Raw genomic sequence first — 14,483 nt, forward strand, 5'->3', positions numbered from 1 at the left:
TGGCATTGCACATGAAATCACACGATTGTCCATGGCTCTAGATTCATTGTCGTCGTTGTCAGAAGAGGTAACCCCTCACCCATCCTCTCCATCTTGTACTGATGCTGATGATGCACATGTTTTGTTGTTGACAGAAGTGTTGAGCGGTGCAGAGGTGTTGAATGTTGAGAGTTTGATTGTCGCCGCCGCCGCCGCAACAACACTGGGCGTCGACGATGCGAGTGTGCTAGGTATCGATGCCAGTCTGCTGGGTCTTGCAGAGGTATTAAAAAATGTGTTGGAGGAGAAAGAGTGGGAGATGCTCATGGACCCTTTTCGCCAGTCTCGTGGTCAACCTGTAAATGGCCCGCATGACGGGATTGAGACTGTCGACACCTCTCCGTCGCCCATGGAGGCACATGTACCCGAGGATACTCTTGAGCGTGTCGCGGGTCTGTTTCCGGGATTAGGTGCCCAGGAGGAAGAGGACGTCAATGACCTTTTCAAGGATATCTTGCAATTTGAGGGAGACCTTGATTCGACAATGGGTGTGGGGGCGGATGCCATCAATCAAGAGACAATCGTTTCCGATGGGAATGTGTCCGAGGCAAATGTGTTTGATGCAATGTTGAACGCAACAGTGAGGGACGCCGATACAATGACAAGAGACGCGGACTGGACCGCCAACGCTGTTTCCAGTGACTTGCCAGTGGCCGAATTGCCAGTGGCCGAATTGCCAGTGGCTGGGTATACATTCGATTCCGACGGCCTTGACAACCTCCTCTCTTCTCCCATGCTCTCTCTATCAAGCGACATGTCGAGCGCCTCTGGCCTCGACTGGGCATCACCCGAGATCTCTACTGTTCCCGACACGTTCAATCTCCTCACATCCCCCACACTCTCGCTCTCCGATAATGTCTTTGATTGCGGGGGTCTCTTGACGAACGAATCCTTTTTTTCGAATGGCGACGTCCCTAGCGACACAATGCCCGAGTCGACTGGCAACATGACTACTTTGAAACCGCCTACCGAATCGACCAGTCAAATTAACACGGACGCCCTCCTCGCTGCCATCTCCACACCCCTCTCTCCCACGCCCACGGTGACGGCCCCTTTTGCCGATCCCCCGACACCCACACCCGACGCAATAGCCTCCATCCTCGCCACGATTCTCTCCACCCCTCAGTCCGCCGACGGCCTGTACCACTGCCCCCTCCCCACCTGCGCACGAGGCTTTGTCCGCCGATACAACCTCAAGACCCATTTTGCAGCCACCCACGCATCCGTACGCAAGTTTGTTTGTCAGTACTGTTGTCGGGAGCCGTTTGCGAGACGATATGATTTGCAAAGGCACGTGAGTAATAAGCATGGTGAGAACCCAGACCAAGAGACCAATGCGTGCGAGCATAAGCGAAAACGTGGTGCGCAAGATGATGAGCATGATGGGAGGAAACGGAAAGCTGTATGTTGTAAATAGAAAATTGTAGTAATGGATTGCGAATCTCTTTAATTGGATTCCACAAAAAGAAATATAAAGTTGTCGTCGTTGTTGATCTCTATACACACGGTTTATACAAGGTCTGCCCCCCACCTTTATGAATCCATCTCTGTCACCCACCCCACCTTCAACTCCACTTTTCGAACCTGACACTCTACCAAAGCCCTCACCAAAATCTCCACCTCCTTTTCCTCATACTCTGCACACTGTTTCGCGGATTGAACTGCCGCTTCCAGCGCAGCATCCACCATGACATCCACCTCAATCTTTTCCGTATTCAAAACACTCAGAGCAGCTTTTGCTGCACACGCCGCAACACCAGGACTCACCACCTGTTCCAACACCCCTAAAAGCACCAAAACGGGATTCCCAACATCCCTGAACCACCCCCTCCCATCATCATCAACCATTCTCAACCCCTCCAAAAAACACTCTTGAACACTCTTTCCAACTTTTTTGGAAACACTTTCCCAAGACTCGATTCCATCCATTCCATCCAACACTAGACTACGATCCATATCCGTCCATTCCCCCCTCGCCAAAAGTCTATCTCCAGCAACACGGACAAAATCCTTACTCGACACATCAAACGGGTATTTACCCATCAAGTAACAGTCTTCACAGAATAGAACATGTGGTGGGTGAACCAGCATGTATGTACACAACTCTGTTTGACATGTATGGCAAGTACGTGATGGATGGTGTGTTGTATGTGGTGTATATACGGTCGTATCGGTATCCAAAAGGGGTTGGAATCCAGCGTATAGGCGAGTTAGACCGGTAGGTTCTCCTTGTCGAACCCTGGAATGGATTAACCCCCAATACCCCAAAAACCGATGCACGGGACAAATATCTAATACAGGTACACCTAACCGCTCACTGCATTCCGCAATGGGTAGATACCGATCCATGCGGCGTGTATAGGCTGTTATGATCCCGTTTCGAATGGTTTTGTATTCGGTTGGACGGGTCCGGAAGGTGGGGAGGGCGTCATATTCGATTGGGTGGATACTTTCCATGGAGAACCAGGGGGCGTTGGGGTGATGGAGGATGGTCCATGTCGCAAGATCCGTTGGAGAGGTCTCGGTAGTGAAATCCCATTGTTGGGCGGGTGTGGCGGTTTGAGAGAGTAATGTACCAGATGGCATGCACGGTTGGATCGTTTGGGAAATGTTTGAAAGGATACCGTTTGGTATGGGTTCGTATTCGTATTTTTTGGCGCGGATGCCTTTTCGGTCTAGATCTATTGGAGTTGTGATGGGGATTGGGAGGGCTTTGGGTGTTGGTTCAAGAGGTGTGTTGGGAGTGGGCTTGGGGGGTTGGTTGTCTTGGCCGTCCATGTCGCCTTCAATGGATACATCGGACATGTCGTCTTCTTCTTCGTCTTCGATTTCCTCTTCTTCTTCTTCTTCTTCTTCTTCATCATCATCGTCGTCGTCATCCTCTTCGTCGTCATCTTCGTCGTCATCTTCTTCATCTTCTTGGTCATCGTCTTCGCCGTCATCAGGTGGCTCCGGATTCTCAGCTTCATAATCTTCTTCATTCTACACATATTGGAATCTATCAACAAAAACCCACCACCACCAAAACATTAAACATTCGTAACAAACCATCCACTCATTATTCGCGACACTATCCCTCAACCACCGGACCGATAACCGCCAAGGTCCCTGATGTTCAGGCGCCGGCTCAGGATCCAAATAATCTCCTGAACTCTCTGGCATCCATACATCGGCTGAATCGGGTTTATACCAATAATGCAATAACACGTATCCATTGCGTTTTTCGAGGGTTCGGTACCATTCTTGTTCGGTGGTTGTTGCTGCTGTTTCGTGTTCGGGGGATTCTTGGAGGATGTGTGTTACGGATGGTGTCATGTAGGGTACAATAGTGGCTACCAAAACACAAAACACCCAGAAAGATATTGTAAATGTTATCGAGAAAAACTATTGTATACGCATATTTAAAATGGTCATTACCTTGAACCAACGGCGCCAATTCCACCAATTCCTCCCTAACATCCTCCCCCAAAGACTTTCCAAAAGCAATACAAGGATACTTTACAAACCCCTCACGCACCAAGCCTTCCACAATAACCCTCAACAACCCAATATAAGTATCCCGTTTCGTAGGGTTCTCCAAATCCCATCGCTTGACTCCATGATCCATCCGCCACGTAAATGCAATCTTGAGTACAGTATACAATGCCCCATCGAGATTAAAATCCTTGAAGAGTTTATGTGGGATCCGGACGAATGGACGGGTTTTGTTGGGGGACCCGAGAACAGCGTGTTGGAATCCGACGAGTTTTTCAGTGAATTTCGCGAGTTCTTTTGCGGTATGGTCTATGGTGATGCTGAGGGAGAGTTTGGAGCGGAGGGGTTCGAATTGGGCGATAATGTCGGGTTGGCGGTAATATGCATACTTTGATGAAGCCATTCAATGGGGGAAGGCTGTGATCTCTTACAAGTCGATATAGCGTTGCATCTACTGTAATGACCGACACCAACTCACACACGCCTAACGCTTAGTCACGTGTCTAATCGTTGCTACAGCAACAAGGAACGCTTGCCATTGCCAGTGGCCATTGACACTGTCACATCCACCACTCAGATCACCACCAGATCACCACAACCTCCATCCACCCTTTACACAACATTTCTCTTCCAACATGGTACGTTTTTCATTTCCCATTCTCATATCCATTACACTCTAAAAAACTAACCACACCCCAAGGCCCGAAATGAAGAAAAAGCCCAATCCATGCTCTACCGCTTCCGAGAAGCCCAAGCCGCCGAACTAGGGTTCAAAAAGTCCGAAAAAAGACCCTACCTAGCTTCTGAAGTACATGTCCTCAAAGACGCTGAAAAATGGCGTCAACAAATCATTCGAGAGATTTCAAAAAAAGTGTCAAAGATTCAGGATTGTATGTTGTGTTTTTTTCGCTCTATCCATGTTGGCGTATTGGATTTTTTTTATTGATTGATGTATGGGATTTGGATTTTTAGCGGGGTTGACGGATTACCAAGTCCGAGACCTAAACGACGAAATCAATAAACTGATTCGAGAGAAACGACATTGGGAGTATCGGATTCGAGAATTGGGTGGACCCGATTACAAAGTCCGTTTATCCACTTCCCTCAAGACCGTTTGAACGGGTTCACTTATGCTTTTCTTTTGTAGAGAATGGGACCAAAGTTGCTTGATCAGGAAGGAAAAGAAGTTCCTGGGAATAGAGGATACAAGTACGTATATATCAATAACTCGTGTTTGCTACAATGGTTTATTGTTTTAATTGTATCATAAAGGTATTTTGGTCGTGCAAAGGATTTACCGGGTGTAAGAGAACTCTTTGAACAAGAAGGTATCCATTCTACATTTTATCTTTTCGTAACAATGGCGTTTTCTAATGTCCTTTGTAGTCCCTGAAGCCCCCAAACCGACCCGACAAGACCTATCCCGACGAGTCGACGCTGATTATTACGGATACAGAGACGAAGAGGATGGGATATTACTTGAATATGAAGCAGAGATATCCAGACGGGGTATGTCACAAAAAAACCCCCCGCACCTTACTCATACACTAATTTTTCTTTTTATTAGAACTTGGACAAGTGATGGATACACCACTAACGGATTTCGTAGCGCATGTTCCCGTCCCATCCCAAAAAGATGTGGAAGCTTGGCTTGTTCGACGACGACAACAGGAATTGGCGGATCGGTTCTTGTCTGATGAACATTCACTGAGTAAACAAGTCACATCATGAGAACCGTTCAATGTCTTTTTTTTGTATTATACTATTTGTTGTAATAAAGAAAATGTATATCACATGAAGAAAGAAACCAATGAAAACCCCCCAAAAAAACCCCCACTTGGAAAAGCCAATAAAGGGTATCTATACAAAAAAAAAAAAAAAAACACTTTTCAAACCATTGTCCGCAACCGTTTCGTAGCAGGCGGCGATACTTGGACTATATCCCCCGAATACTCATCATACTCTTCATACGCAGACTCTGTCTCCGATTGCAACCCATGATCCTCTACAAGAGGCGGTGACGACCTGTTATGAATGTGTCGATCGATGGAAGGCAGTGGATTGGGTTTTGTATCTTGTGGTGAAATCTTTGCTACCTCGGCCTGTAATATATCCACTATAAAAAAAACCATACATTAATAAATGACGTAAAAAACAAGCATTATGCATAATGCTTTTTACCATCGAATTTCCGTTTTCGAGAGGTATTATCCCCATCTTCTCTATATATCGATGCCAAAAATGATGTAATATTGGTAATGACTTGATGGTGTTTACTCTGTAATAGCCGGCAAGCGACGGTTTCGGACCAGAGAAGGTTATACGATTCGTGGACTTTGGCTCTACATTGCATATATGAATATCCCAAAAACGGTTGAAAAAGATGTGTGGGGGGTACATTACAATTTTTCTTCCAGTTCCAGTACTTTGTTTGTTAATTGCTCGATACGCTCGTCTTTGGATATAGTTAGGTTCGCGGCGGCTTGGGCGCGTTGTTGTTGGGTCATTTTGGAGCTTTTGCGTTTGATGTTTTGTAAGAGTTCTACTTGGCCTCGACGAAAATCGGGGTGCTATTATTACGGTTAATTGCTACTTTTTTCGTCGAGTTTTTTAGAGTGGTTTTGTGCGTACCTTGAATTCCCATGTTTCCGATGAATTACCGTGGTACATGTCGTTAATCTTGTGAAAACCGTACATGTTAAGTTGTCGAACAAAACTTGCAAACTATAGCAACATGCGTGAGTAAGGTTTCGTTTTTTTAAAAAAACTTGGAATGCTCGGGTATAGTACATTGTTGTGCTTAAAGTATTGGGGTAAAACCGTTTTTGAAAAATCTAAAGCCATATAAAATAATGAGTATGATTTGCCCGTGATGTCGCATCGCCAACGTCGGTCGAAAACAATAACCCCTCCCACAACAACAAACTGAACATACCGGTAATGTTATTTACGATAAAATACGTGCCAGTCGGGTCCCAGCAAATAAGATGCTGAACGGAAGAATCTTCCAACATTCTGATCACACAATGAACATTGTCAGAACCCCACACAAGACACCAAAGTGTACATTCCACTTATACTTGCGAGTAAAGTTTGTTGATAAAGGCTGCTTGGGAGGAATTCCCTGCACCCGCGTCAGGTTTCTTGTCCGTCGGCGTCATTCGCTCCATGATCGGCCGTTTGTTTTTCCAAAAAAAGCTGGCACAAAGGACTAGAGGTTTGAAACTATTCCAAGTATGTTGAACCAAAGGGGTAGAATGGCGACGATGCCCTTTTAGAAACCGTGCTCAAAGCATGCGTTGAAAAAGAACGATCCAATGCAATGTAACAAGAAATCTGTTAAAACCCAAAACTCTTAAAATTCACGCTTCTAGAAATTTCGTAAACGTCCAGAAAACAATACGGGCGGACACAAAGCCCTATTGCATAAGCAAAGTCATGTGAATCGCGGTATGAATGAATGGGAAATGCGCGGCGGTCCAAAACCGTGTTGTGTTGCCCTGGGTTGGACTTAATAACCCCCAGATTTCTGATCGTTCAACAACAGGAAGGGATTGCTTTTTTTTTGTTCTTGTTGGTTTCCCAGTTACGTTTTTGACAAACGGTGGGTTCTTTTTGTTACTACTATGGCTACTGCCACGACAAGGTGTGTTTACTCGGTACAGCCCACTATTCTGGCGTTTGCTCAACCTTTAACCGCTAGAGTTTCGGGAGCGGGATACCCAGGCGCCGAAGATGTCTTTGTAGAAATAACGGACCCTCAAACTGGCAAGACATTTTTTGCCAACATTGCGACGGGGGAATGTTGTTGGGAACGACCGAGACATGCTCGTGTGTGCGTATTTTTGTCGCTTTACCGAGCGTTATGAGATTATGGGGACTTAAGAGGGTGATTTGTGAGATGAAACGTTGGAACCAGGTCATTAATTCGTAAAATTGTTTTCCTGATCGTTTGCAGGAAGCCAAAGGATGAATCGGGTATCGAGTGGTGGGAACTCTTTGATGATCATCACAAGTTGGTATGTGGAACATTTGCGTTTAGGATACGTCATGGTGTGAGGTATCTAAAATGGAAAAAAAACGACAGCCCTATTACTACAATACCAAGACGGGAGAAACGGAATGGCTTCGACCGACTGTGGGGACAATCATCCCAGTATGTGTCTTGATCGTGTTTATGGAATGGAACATTATGCTTATGTTTTTTTGAATGTGTGAAACAGCTGACAGCTATACAGGTATGTAGAGTACCCTCGTTCATTTGCATGTCGTAAACGAAATAGAATAATATCTTTGACGATGCACTGTCAACAGAACTCTTCCATCGGAAAGCGCGTTTCCGTTCTCGTACAACAAGCTTCCATCGCCAATTCTTTTGCTGGCACGTCCTTGTTGGGTGCTGCATCACTGGCTGCCGATAGCCCTATGCGCTACATGTCAAATTCACCGCCCCAGCGATCCATACCCGAGGAAGTAGGTCATCCTCCTGTCCCTTCCCAAAACACCTCCTTGCTCATTCTTTCCATGCAGCCTGTATACCCCAGGCCAACAACCCGCTCAGGCTCCCATCCAGATATCAGTACGACCCAGCAATACTCTCCGCTCGCCTCACCGAATATGAGACAAAGCAACTCGTCAAAGAATTTGTCTCAGTCACCTCCTATATCGGCTAGCGGGAATCGCACATCGCTTACTCAGTCATCTTCCATGCATAGTCTTCGTGATGCGGCAGCAAGGGCGCGTACCTATGGGATTAGTACACCGGTTTTGAACCCAGGTACGTGCACTCTGTGTTTGTTTCGGTCGATGAACGTGCGCATTCTGAGCCTTTCTGTGACTATTAGAAGCAGCAGCATCAATGAGTCCATTGAATAGTCCAATAAATGCAAAGATACAATCCAGTCCCGAGCTACAATCTCCTATCAATGAGTCCGTGATCTTGGTTCATTTGAATCCGCAGTCCGATAGCTAACACTCTCTGTCACAGGGGAAAAGCCCTCCCAAAAGACTTGAAAGCGCAACTAAGCCAGTTTCGGATAGAAGGATTTGCGACAAAGTACTTTTCAGAACATAGAAAGGGAATATTTTTCCGACGAAGAGTCCCTGTTGAAAAGATGTTGGTGTACCAAAAGGTTTGTTCCAAATGTAGTATGTGCCATGGTTCCTTATCTAACAAAACATTGCAGGAGCCTCTGAAAGCCCCATTAATGGTCTTGAACAAGGACTTGCACAAGGATGCACTAAAATGCTTCAAGCTCATACAAAAAATAATGAAATCCGACCCTGCCGCTGCGGTAACAGATACACATACACTACTGGAAAAAGGGATTGCCCATGGTGGCCTTCGAGATGAGATTTACGTGCAGATCTGCAAGGTATGTTTGTCCCCATCTTTTGTATCCTATTTTACAAAGGTCCTTGACCAACTTTTGATATCAGCAATTGAAAAACAATCCCGATGGGTAGGTGTGTGCATTTTCGAGTCTAGGCGGATAACCCCGCTCCAAGGCACCTCTAACCAACCGAGTGAACGCAGAGAAAGCGTATACAGAGGCTGGATACTCATCTCAGTAGTCACCATCGCCTTTCCTCCTTCCAAAAACTTTGAAGATTACCTCAAAAACTTTGTTCAACAGCATCAAGGAAGCACGGCTGGAAAAGTCGCCATGGTCGTGCAACACTGTTGGAAAAAGCTGTTAAGAATCTGTAAAACGGGGCCACGCGGGAAAACCCCCACCACGGCCGAAATCCAACGGGCTCAGGTTCAGTGTTTTATGAAACTCCAATTTGTGTTTCGCTAATTCCAGTTAATTCTGTCCGCGCATTTCTAACGATCGCAAAGTTGTCTGTTTACAGGAGGCACCCTTTACTCAATCCCTGTTTGGAGAGCCTTTGGAGGATATTATGAAAACGGAACTGGAAAAGAACCCCCACGCGAGTCTCCCTCGTATTCTCCCGTTCCTAGCAGATGCAATTATCCATTTGAATGGATGCAGAGCAGAGGGGATCTTTCGTGTACCGGGTGATGCGGACGCCGTGACTGGTACGACTTTTTTGTGACGAATTTCCTTGACGAAACATGTGAACTGAATTTAGGGGCAATACAGAATTGCGCATGCGGGTGGAAAAGGGAGATTATTCCGTGATGGGAATCTCAGGTATGAGAAAAATGAACATGTCCTGCGGATAAGTGAACAGACTGCTGACAGTATCGACAGACCCGAACGTACCAAGTTCTCTCTTAAAGCTCTGGCTACGAGATCTTGCAGACCCTCTCATCCCTTCAGAATTTTAATATCCTTCTACAATGTCGTTTTTGCTTTCTTCCGTTTTATGCTACACATTCAGCATCGTATGTTATCCTTAACCACATATCTACTTCGAGCTGCATACAGGTTGGACAAGAAGAATCTCGAATACCCCTTTCCCAATCCGGTCCCGCTGCACTACGTATTATATCAAGTCTCCCAGGTGCTGTACCCTTTAGTTCTCACCCCGCTTTTTCAAAACTTTTTGCTCAAATACTAGTTTTACAGAAATCAATCAACGCGTCGTCAACTACATGATCAACTTTTTGCGAGTCATTGCCGAACCACAGAACCAACCCTTCACCAAAATGACCATCAGCAACCTTGCCATGGTTTTTGCGCCAAATTTCTTGCGGTGTCCGAGTGATAACCCAACTGTTATCTTTGAGAGTACAAAGTGCGTATCGAAAATGCAAATGGATCTGTTTTTCTTGTTTTTGTGTAGCTGATTTTGTTGATTGTTAAGGTTCGAACAAGCCTTCCTCCGAATCCTTATATCATACGTGCAAGAAAAGTAGAGTAAACGCTCACAGTATTATGGTTATTTCCTAGATGAAATAAAATTGTTTTTTTGTTGCCAGTGTGTTGGACTGGGTTTGGTATTTTTTTTGTAACTATGATAAAAAAAAAGGATTTCATAACCAACATTGGGTCGTACGTGTGGTACTGATGTTTATGTGTGAGAGCTTTGTTGGGTTTTTTGCTAGAGTCCTGTCGTTCTTGTTGGCAAGTAATGAAACGAGAGGTCTTCTGTTGGGGTGTTGGATCGATCTATTCTCACAGTTGTAGACCCTTCATGCCTGAATATCATCTGTAGCTTGTTATACAAGGACCTGGTACTCCACAGTCCTATCATGTCGAATGCACTTAGTTAAAGGTGACCGTTTACCCGGGAAATACGCAATATGCCAGGAAGATATGGTACGTACATGGTGATACGTTTCTTAATCGGGTAGTGGCGAAGTGGATGATAAGAGCTCGAGTAAGTAATCGGGAAAATACCACCTGTAAAGCAACAAAAAGACTGACTTCATCTAGAACATCTGAGTTTGTATGGGCGCTTAGCTCGGCGTCGCAATTTACTCGAAAAGGACTAGTCCCTCAATGGAAGCCCCCAAATGCTTCGCACTTTGGCATAGTGAACGAGACGGAGATCTGTGTGCTTTTTGACAATGGTAGACTAATTGTTTTTTGAACAGACTGATGACGCAACTTGAGTGTCGAACGTCACAAAGCCTACATTGCAAAAAACCATTCTGGAATAGACGGCGATACAAATGTTTTTGTCGAGCCGGTTATGAGTATTACTAGTCGGCACACTGAACTCACGGCAAACGTGTTTGATGCATCCTTGGTTGACTGAAACCTATGCGCTTCAAGAATGGTGTGCACAGTAGGAACTTGGCTCACGAGCGTCACAATCACAATGTCTACATTGCAAAAAAGCCATTCTGGAACTGAGGGAGATATTGCAAGTGTGATCAGTCGGCACACTGAACTCGCGCGGCAAAATGTGTTTGATACTTTCTTGGCCGACGAACCTATACGCAACGGTGCACAGTTGGTTGTTGACTTGTCGCTGGTATTTCCTGAGGATAGCACTGTCGATATGACTGGCGAGAAGAAGTATCCCTACGTGCGTATTGGCGATAGCCCGTTCGGAACTCGCTAGTTTCTGTGCTACTGGATCCGACATGTCCAGTCTACCTTTGCGGGCACCATATCTTTAGTATTGTCAATATTTTGCGAGTGCTGGGCAGTCTGCCAAATGCAAGCCGACTTGAATTGTGTGAGCGCTTCAAATATGGTGTGTAGGTCGTTGACGGATGTTGTCGCTGTAACTTCCTGATGATAGTCCAGTTGGTATGACTGGCGAGAAGATATAGCAATACGTGCTTATTCGCGATAACGGTCGGGAACGACACGTAGCACGCTAGTTTCTGTGTTGTTGGACCGGAACTTTGCTATTGTTAGTATTTTGCAAGTGGTGTGCAGTCAAGTCCAAGAGCGGCCATGAAAAGCGCTCAATGATTGTCTGGATATCATTAAAAACTGTGTTGGTGTGCATGTTTTCATTTTTCATCCTATTTCATCCTTTATCGCAGGCCCTTCCTCCGAGGAGGATGCCATCATCGCCCGAAGGCTCCGGCGAGTCGTTGCTCCTACCATTTCTGGCGCGCGCACACGATCAGTCCCAGGCGCCCACCTCAAAGAGGTTAGTACGTTGCATTACTACAACGACCTTTAAAGTTATCCGGTTATGACTTTTCGACCGAGTTGAGTTTAGCGCCAAGTTCCCAGGGCGGGCTCGAGTTTTACGCCGTCCCAAGGCGAGTGAAGAGAGTGAAGAGAGAGTGGGGGGATGCGGGAGAGGGTGCCTTTTTATAACTTTTGGAGGTGGGCCCCGTTGGGGCTGTGGGGTTCTTGGATGGAATGTGTTGGATGGGGTCTGTGCGTCATCAAGACCTTCCATGTCTTCTTCATCAGGGACGTTGAACGCCCAGACCATGCTGCTTGCTTGTTGAATAACGCGTGGACGTTCTTTTGCACACGTCATCAACGTAGATGCACGTTGCAATTTGGAAAAAGGGACGCGCAAGATGATTAGGAATTTCAAATGCATTTCCTTTGCATGCTTCGAAGATCTATTGATGTGGATAGTGGAATGGAGTTTGAAAGCAAAGCATGATGAGAAACGAAATGAGGCAATTGGTCGATGCCCGAGAAACACATCCAACGAGATCTATACACATGCGAGCAGGACAAGACAGATTGGAACAGACTTACAACACGGCGACGAACTGCAAATGAGTCAATTGACCCATGGCGGAACAGACTCCAACACGATGACGAACGAAAAAGGAGGTAATTGCGTGCCTGCGCTGCGTTACAGAGGTACCGTTATTGGATTGTCAATTGGTCCTATGGCTGGAGTACGTGGAACAAACTTCCAACACGGTGATGAACGAAAAGGGAGTTAATGATCCTATGGCTGGAGTTCATTCCAAATTGCGTGCCTCAAAGGGGCATCATTATTGGATTGTAAAGATACTCCTTCTGATCCAAGAAGATTCTTGGATGAACGCACATGGACATTATTACCCTCATGACCACAGGGCTATCTCAGCGCAGTTCTTCTTTATTGCAGCAAACCAAATCTATTGGGGCTCCCCGCTGACATCTCCAAGGTCATACACGTTATCTTTCAAGTATCCACATCCTAGTTCCGCAATATGAACCGAATGCCCTTTCGATAGTCGGTGCGGTTGACCTCATGCGATATGCGAGGACGTCTCTTCAAAGCGCCCAAAAAAAAACCGCAGTACTTGTAGATTGGATTGTAGTTGGAGATGGAGGGTTGGGTTTTGTTTTTATTAAGAGTGAATATGCAAATAATCGTCCATCAACGGGCAAAAAACAAAGCCAAATAGTGCAATTAGTTAAGTCTTGAACGACATACAAAGCAATACTCTGACTGACTTTTGAGATCGCTGCTCTTGTTCTCACCAGACCGTGGGAAGAAACCTGAGTTAGCTTACGTAATCATGATATCCGAGATATCGGACCAACTTGCGCGTCTGGGTGATTTGCAAGCAACCTCACATTCCGAGATCTCAAGACCACGTACACCATGGCAAGCACACATGCCACAGCGCGAGAGTCTCCATTGGACGACACATTTATCCCTCAAACTCCCGCTGAACTAGCTGATCATGTAAGTGTCATGCATTAGTCGACAAGCTAGCACTGTCAAAATCTAACACGCTAGATCTTTGGACATAGGTTGAAGCAACTCTATCCAAGCTGGCAAGTCCACACACTATAACATAAATTGATTCCAGTGTGGATCTATGTTTTAATACGTGCGATTTCATGTAGCAACAAAGAATGGAGGACATGTCAAACAAGATTCTCTCACAGAGTGCGTATACAATCGCCGTTTAACCAACTGTTGATGCCTTGTGCTGACAAAGGTTTCAGTGGATCAGATGGGTTCAAGAATAGATACTTTGGAAAAATCTATTGGTGATCTGTTGGTTCAAGCAAACGACGAGCAGAAACGGCCAGAGAGTAATTGATTATATATACGAAAAGAATACAAAATGCATATATAGATAAAATAAATGTACATGTTGATTCCCCATTTCAGCTTTCAATGCTTTTTCAGCTGATTTTGGCTTCTGGAGAGGATGTTTAGCTTGTTCTCCGTACCCAATGTTCGTAACACGGACGGAGAAAGGGATCCACGCCGCTCATGTTGAAGGCGGTAGATATCGTTTTCCGATCGGGAGGCTTCTATGCCAGATGTACTCATGACAGCAGTCACTGTCGACCTTCGCCGTTTACGTTTCTTCTTGACAGAGATCTTGGTTTCTACTGCTGGTCTGGCTGGACTGTGCTGTGGTGTCGTTTGCGGGGTTACGGGGTGGCTCGCCGATGGCGGCTCAGCGGGCTCGATTTGAACCTCTGGCAGCTGCGCGTTGGCAGGGATGGATACCGGATTTGATTCCTTTGATTCGTGCCGGTTCATAGGAAGGCTTGCCTTTGTCCATGCCAAGATGCTGCCTATTCTGGATACGGTCAACCCTAGAAAGAGGGCTCCCGCAACCATTATCGTTTGAAGCAACAGTGCCGTGACATCTACATGATCTGTCATTAGTA

General features: G+C 45.8%; 7 protein-coding genes across 8 annotated transcripts; 4 read left to right on the top strand and 3 right to left on the bottom strand.

Moving 5' to 3' along the window:
* The first annotated feature begins 3 nt into the window (after window positions 1-3).
* On the top strand, window positions 4-1,544 carry SPPG_01113. Of its 2 annotated transcripts, XM_016749432.1 has the most exons (3): window positions 4-67; window positions 135-262; window positions 323-1,544. In XM_016749432.1, the coding sequence occupies exon 3, from the start codon at window positions 389-391 to the stop codon at window positions 1,454-1,456; it is 1,068 nt and encodes a 355-aa protein (XP_016611678.1). In that variant the 5' UTR covers window positions 4-67; window positions 135-262; window positions 323-388; the 3' UTR covers window positions 1,457-1,544. The 2 variants fall into 2 exon arrangements, with proteins under 2 accessions (XP_016611678.1, XP_016611679.1); XM_016749433.1 differs by having other exon boundaries at window positions 135-1,544.
* SPPG_01114 (uncharacterized protein) lies at window positions 1,455-3,977 on the bottom strand. Its single transcript, XM_016749434.1, has 3 exons — window positions 3,457-3,977; window positions 3,088-3,371; window positions 1,455-3,021 (listed from the first exon to the last, which is right to left on the bottom strand). The coding sequence occupies exons 1-3, from the start codon at window positions 3,914-3,916 to the stop codon at window positions 1,573-1,575; spliced, it is 2,193 nt and encodes a 730-aa protein (XP_016611680.1). The 5' UTR covers window positions 3,917-3,977; the 3' UTR covers window positions 1,455-1,572.
* A 102-nt stretch (window positions 3,978-4,079) lies between these two features.
* On the top strand, window positions 4,080-5,330 carry SPPG_01115 (uncharacterized protein). The gene is made up of 7 exons (XM_016749435.1): window positions 4,080-4,151; window positions 4,214-4,403; window positions 4,486-4,598; window positions 4,661-4,722; window positions 4,786-4,841; window positions 4,900-5,022; window positions 5,081-5,330. The coding sequence occupies exons 1-7, from the start codon at window positions 4,149-4,151 to the stop codon at window positions 5,242-5,244; spliced, it is 711 nt and encodes a 236-aa protein (XP_016611681.1). The 5' UTR covers window positions 4,080-4,148; the 3' UTR covers window positions 5,245-5,330.
* On the bottom strand, window positions 5,252-6,879 carry SPPG_01116 (uncharacterized protein). Its single transcript, XM_016749436.1, has 7 exons — window positions 6,598-6,879; window positions 6,449-6,528; window positions 6,304-6,347; window positions 6,145-6,237; window positions 5,917-6,083; window positions 5,695-5,855; window positions 5,252-5,629 (listed from the first exon to the last, which is right to left on the bottom strand). Exons 1-7 carry the CDS (start codon window positions 6,681-6,683, stop codon window positions 5,403-5,405), a joined length of 858 nt encoding a protein of 285 aa, XP_016611682.1. The 5' UTR covers window positions 6,684-6,879; the 3' UTR covers window positions 5,252-5,402.
* A 134-nt stretch (window positions 6,880-7,013) lies between these two features.
* Window positions 7,014-10,468, top strand: SPPG_01117 (uncharacterized protein). The gene is made up of 18 exons (XM_016749437.1): window positions 7,014-7,159; window positions 7,217-7,348; window positions 7,472-7,532; window positions 7,601-7,669; window positions 7,737-7,751; window positions 7,828-7,986; window positions 8,044-8,290; window positions 8,358-8,442; window positions 8,501-8,645; window positions 8,700-8,888; window positions 8,953-8,975; window positions 9,050-9,275; window positions 9,370-9,556; window positions 9,621-9,671; window positions 9,732-9,807; window positions 9,893-9,984; window positions 10,050-10,218; window positions 10,288-10,468. The coding sequence occupies exons 1-18, from the start codon at window positions 7,140-7,142 to the stop codon at window positions 10,337-10,339; spliced, it is 1,998 nt and encodes a 665-aa protein (XP_016611683.1). The 5' UTR covers window positions 7,014-7,139; the 3' UTR covers window positions 10,340-10,468.
* Window positions 10,469-12,272: 1,804 nt separating this feature from the next.
* On the top strand, window positions 12,273-13,288 carry SPPG_08908 (uncharacterized protein). Its single transcript, XM_016757057.1, has one exon. The coding sequence runs from the start codon at window positions 12,422-12,424 to the stop codon at window positions 12,800-12,802; it is 381 nt and encodes a 126-aa protein (XP_016611684.1). The 5' UTR covers window positions 12,273-12,421; the 3' UTR covers window positions 12,803-13,288.
* A 596-nt stretch (window positions 13,289-13,884) lies between these two features.
* On the bottom strand, window positions 13,885-14,464 carry SPPG_01118 (uncharacterized protein). The gene has a single exon (XM_016749438.1). The coding sequence runs from the start codon at window positions 14,431-14,433 to the stop codon at window positions 13,975-13,977; it is 459 nt and encodes a 152-aa protein (XP_016611685.1). The 5' UTR covers window positions 14,434-14,464; the 3' UTR covers window positions 13,885-13,974.
* Window positions 14,465-14,483: the final 19 nt, after the last annotated feature.

This window comes from Spizellomyces punctatus, assembly GCF_000182565.1.
Source record: "Spizellomyces punctatus DAOM BR117 chromosome Unknown supercont1.2, whole genome shotgun sequence".
Lineage (NCBI taxonomy): Eukaryota > Fungi > Chytridiomycota > Chytridiomycetes > Spizellomycetales > Spizellomycetaceae > Spizellomyces > Spizellomyces punctatus.

Excerpts from the sequence above, each read along its gene's own strand:
- SPPG_01116 (XM_016749436.1), bottom strand. The coding sequence starts at position 6,683 with ATGGAGCGAATGACGCCGACGGACAAGAAACCTGACGCGGGTGCAGGG. Across the intron at positions 6,348-6,448 it reads TATCGTAAATAACATTACCG|ATTTTTCAAAAACGGTTTTA; the intron begins GTATGTTCAGTT and ends ATATGGCTTTAG. Across the intron at positions 5,630-5,694 it reads TCGAAAACGGAAATTCGATG|TGGATATATTACAGGCCGAG; the intron begins GTAAAAAGCATT and ends TTTTTTTTATAG.
- SPPG_01117 (XM_016749437.1), top strand. The coding sequence starts at position 7,140 with ATGGCTACTGCCACGACAAG. Across the intron at positions 8,443-8,500 it reads CTACAATCTCCTATCAATGA|GGGAAAAGCCCTCCCAAAAG; the intron begins GTCCGTGATCTT and ends TCTCTGTCACAG. Across the intron at positions 9,276-9,369 it reads CCGAAATCCAACGGGCTCAG|GAGGCACCCTTTACTCAATC; the intron begins GTTCAGTGTTTT and ends GTCTGTTTACAG.
- SPPG_08908 (XM_016757057.1), top strand. The coding sequence starts at position 12,422 with ATGATTAGGAATTTCAAATGCATTTCCTTTGCATGCTTCGAAGATCTA.
- SPPG_01118 (XM_016749438.1), bottom strand. The coding sequence starts at position 14,433 with ATGGTTGCGGGAGCCCTCTTTCTAGGGTTGACCGTATCCAGAATAGGC.
- SPPG_01114 (XM_016749434.1), bottom strand. The coding sequence starts at position 3,916 with ATGGCTTCATCAAAGTATGCATATTACCGCCAACCCGACATTATCGCC. Across the intron at positions 3,372-3,456 it reads ATTGGCGCCGTTGGTTCAAG|CCACTATTGTACCCTACATG; the intron begins GTAATGACCATT and ends GTGTTTTGGTAG. Across the intron at positions 3,022-3,087 it reads TCGCGAATAATGAGTGGATG|AATGAAGAAGATTATGAAGC; the intron begins GTTTGTTACGAA and ends CAATATGTGTAG.
- SPPG_01115 (XM_016749435.1), top strand. Across the intron at positions 4,599-4,660 it reads TGGGTGGACCCGATTACAAA|AGAATGGGACCAAAGTTGCT; the intron begins GTCCGTTTATCC and ends TTTCTTTTGTAG. Across the intron at positions 4,723-4,785 it reads CCTGGGAATAGAGGATACAA|GTATTTTGGTCGTGCAAAGG; the intron begins GTACGTATATAT and ends TGTATCATAAAG.
- SPPG_01113 (XM_016749433.1), top strand. The coding sequence starts at position 299 with ATGCTCATGGACCCTTTTCGCCAGTCTCGTGGTCAACCTGTAAATGGC.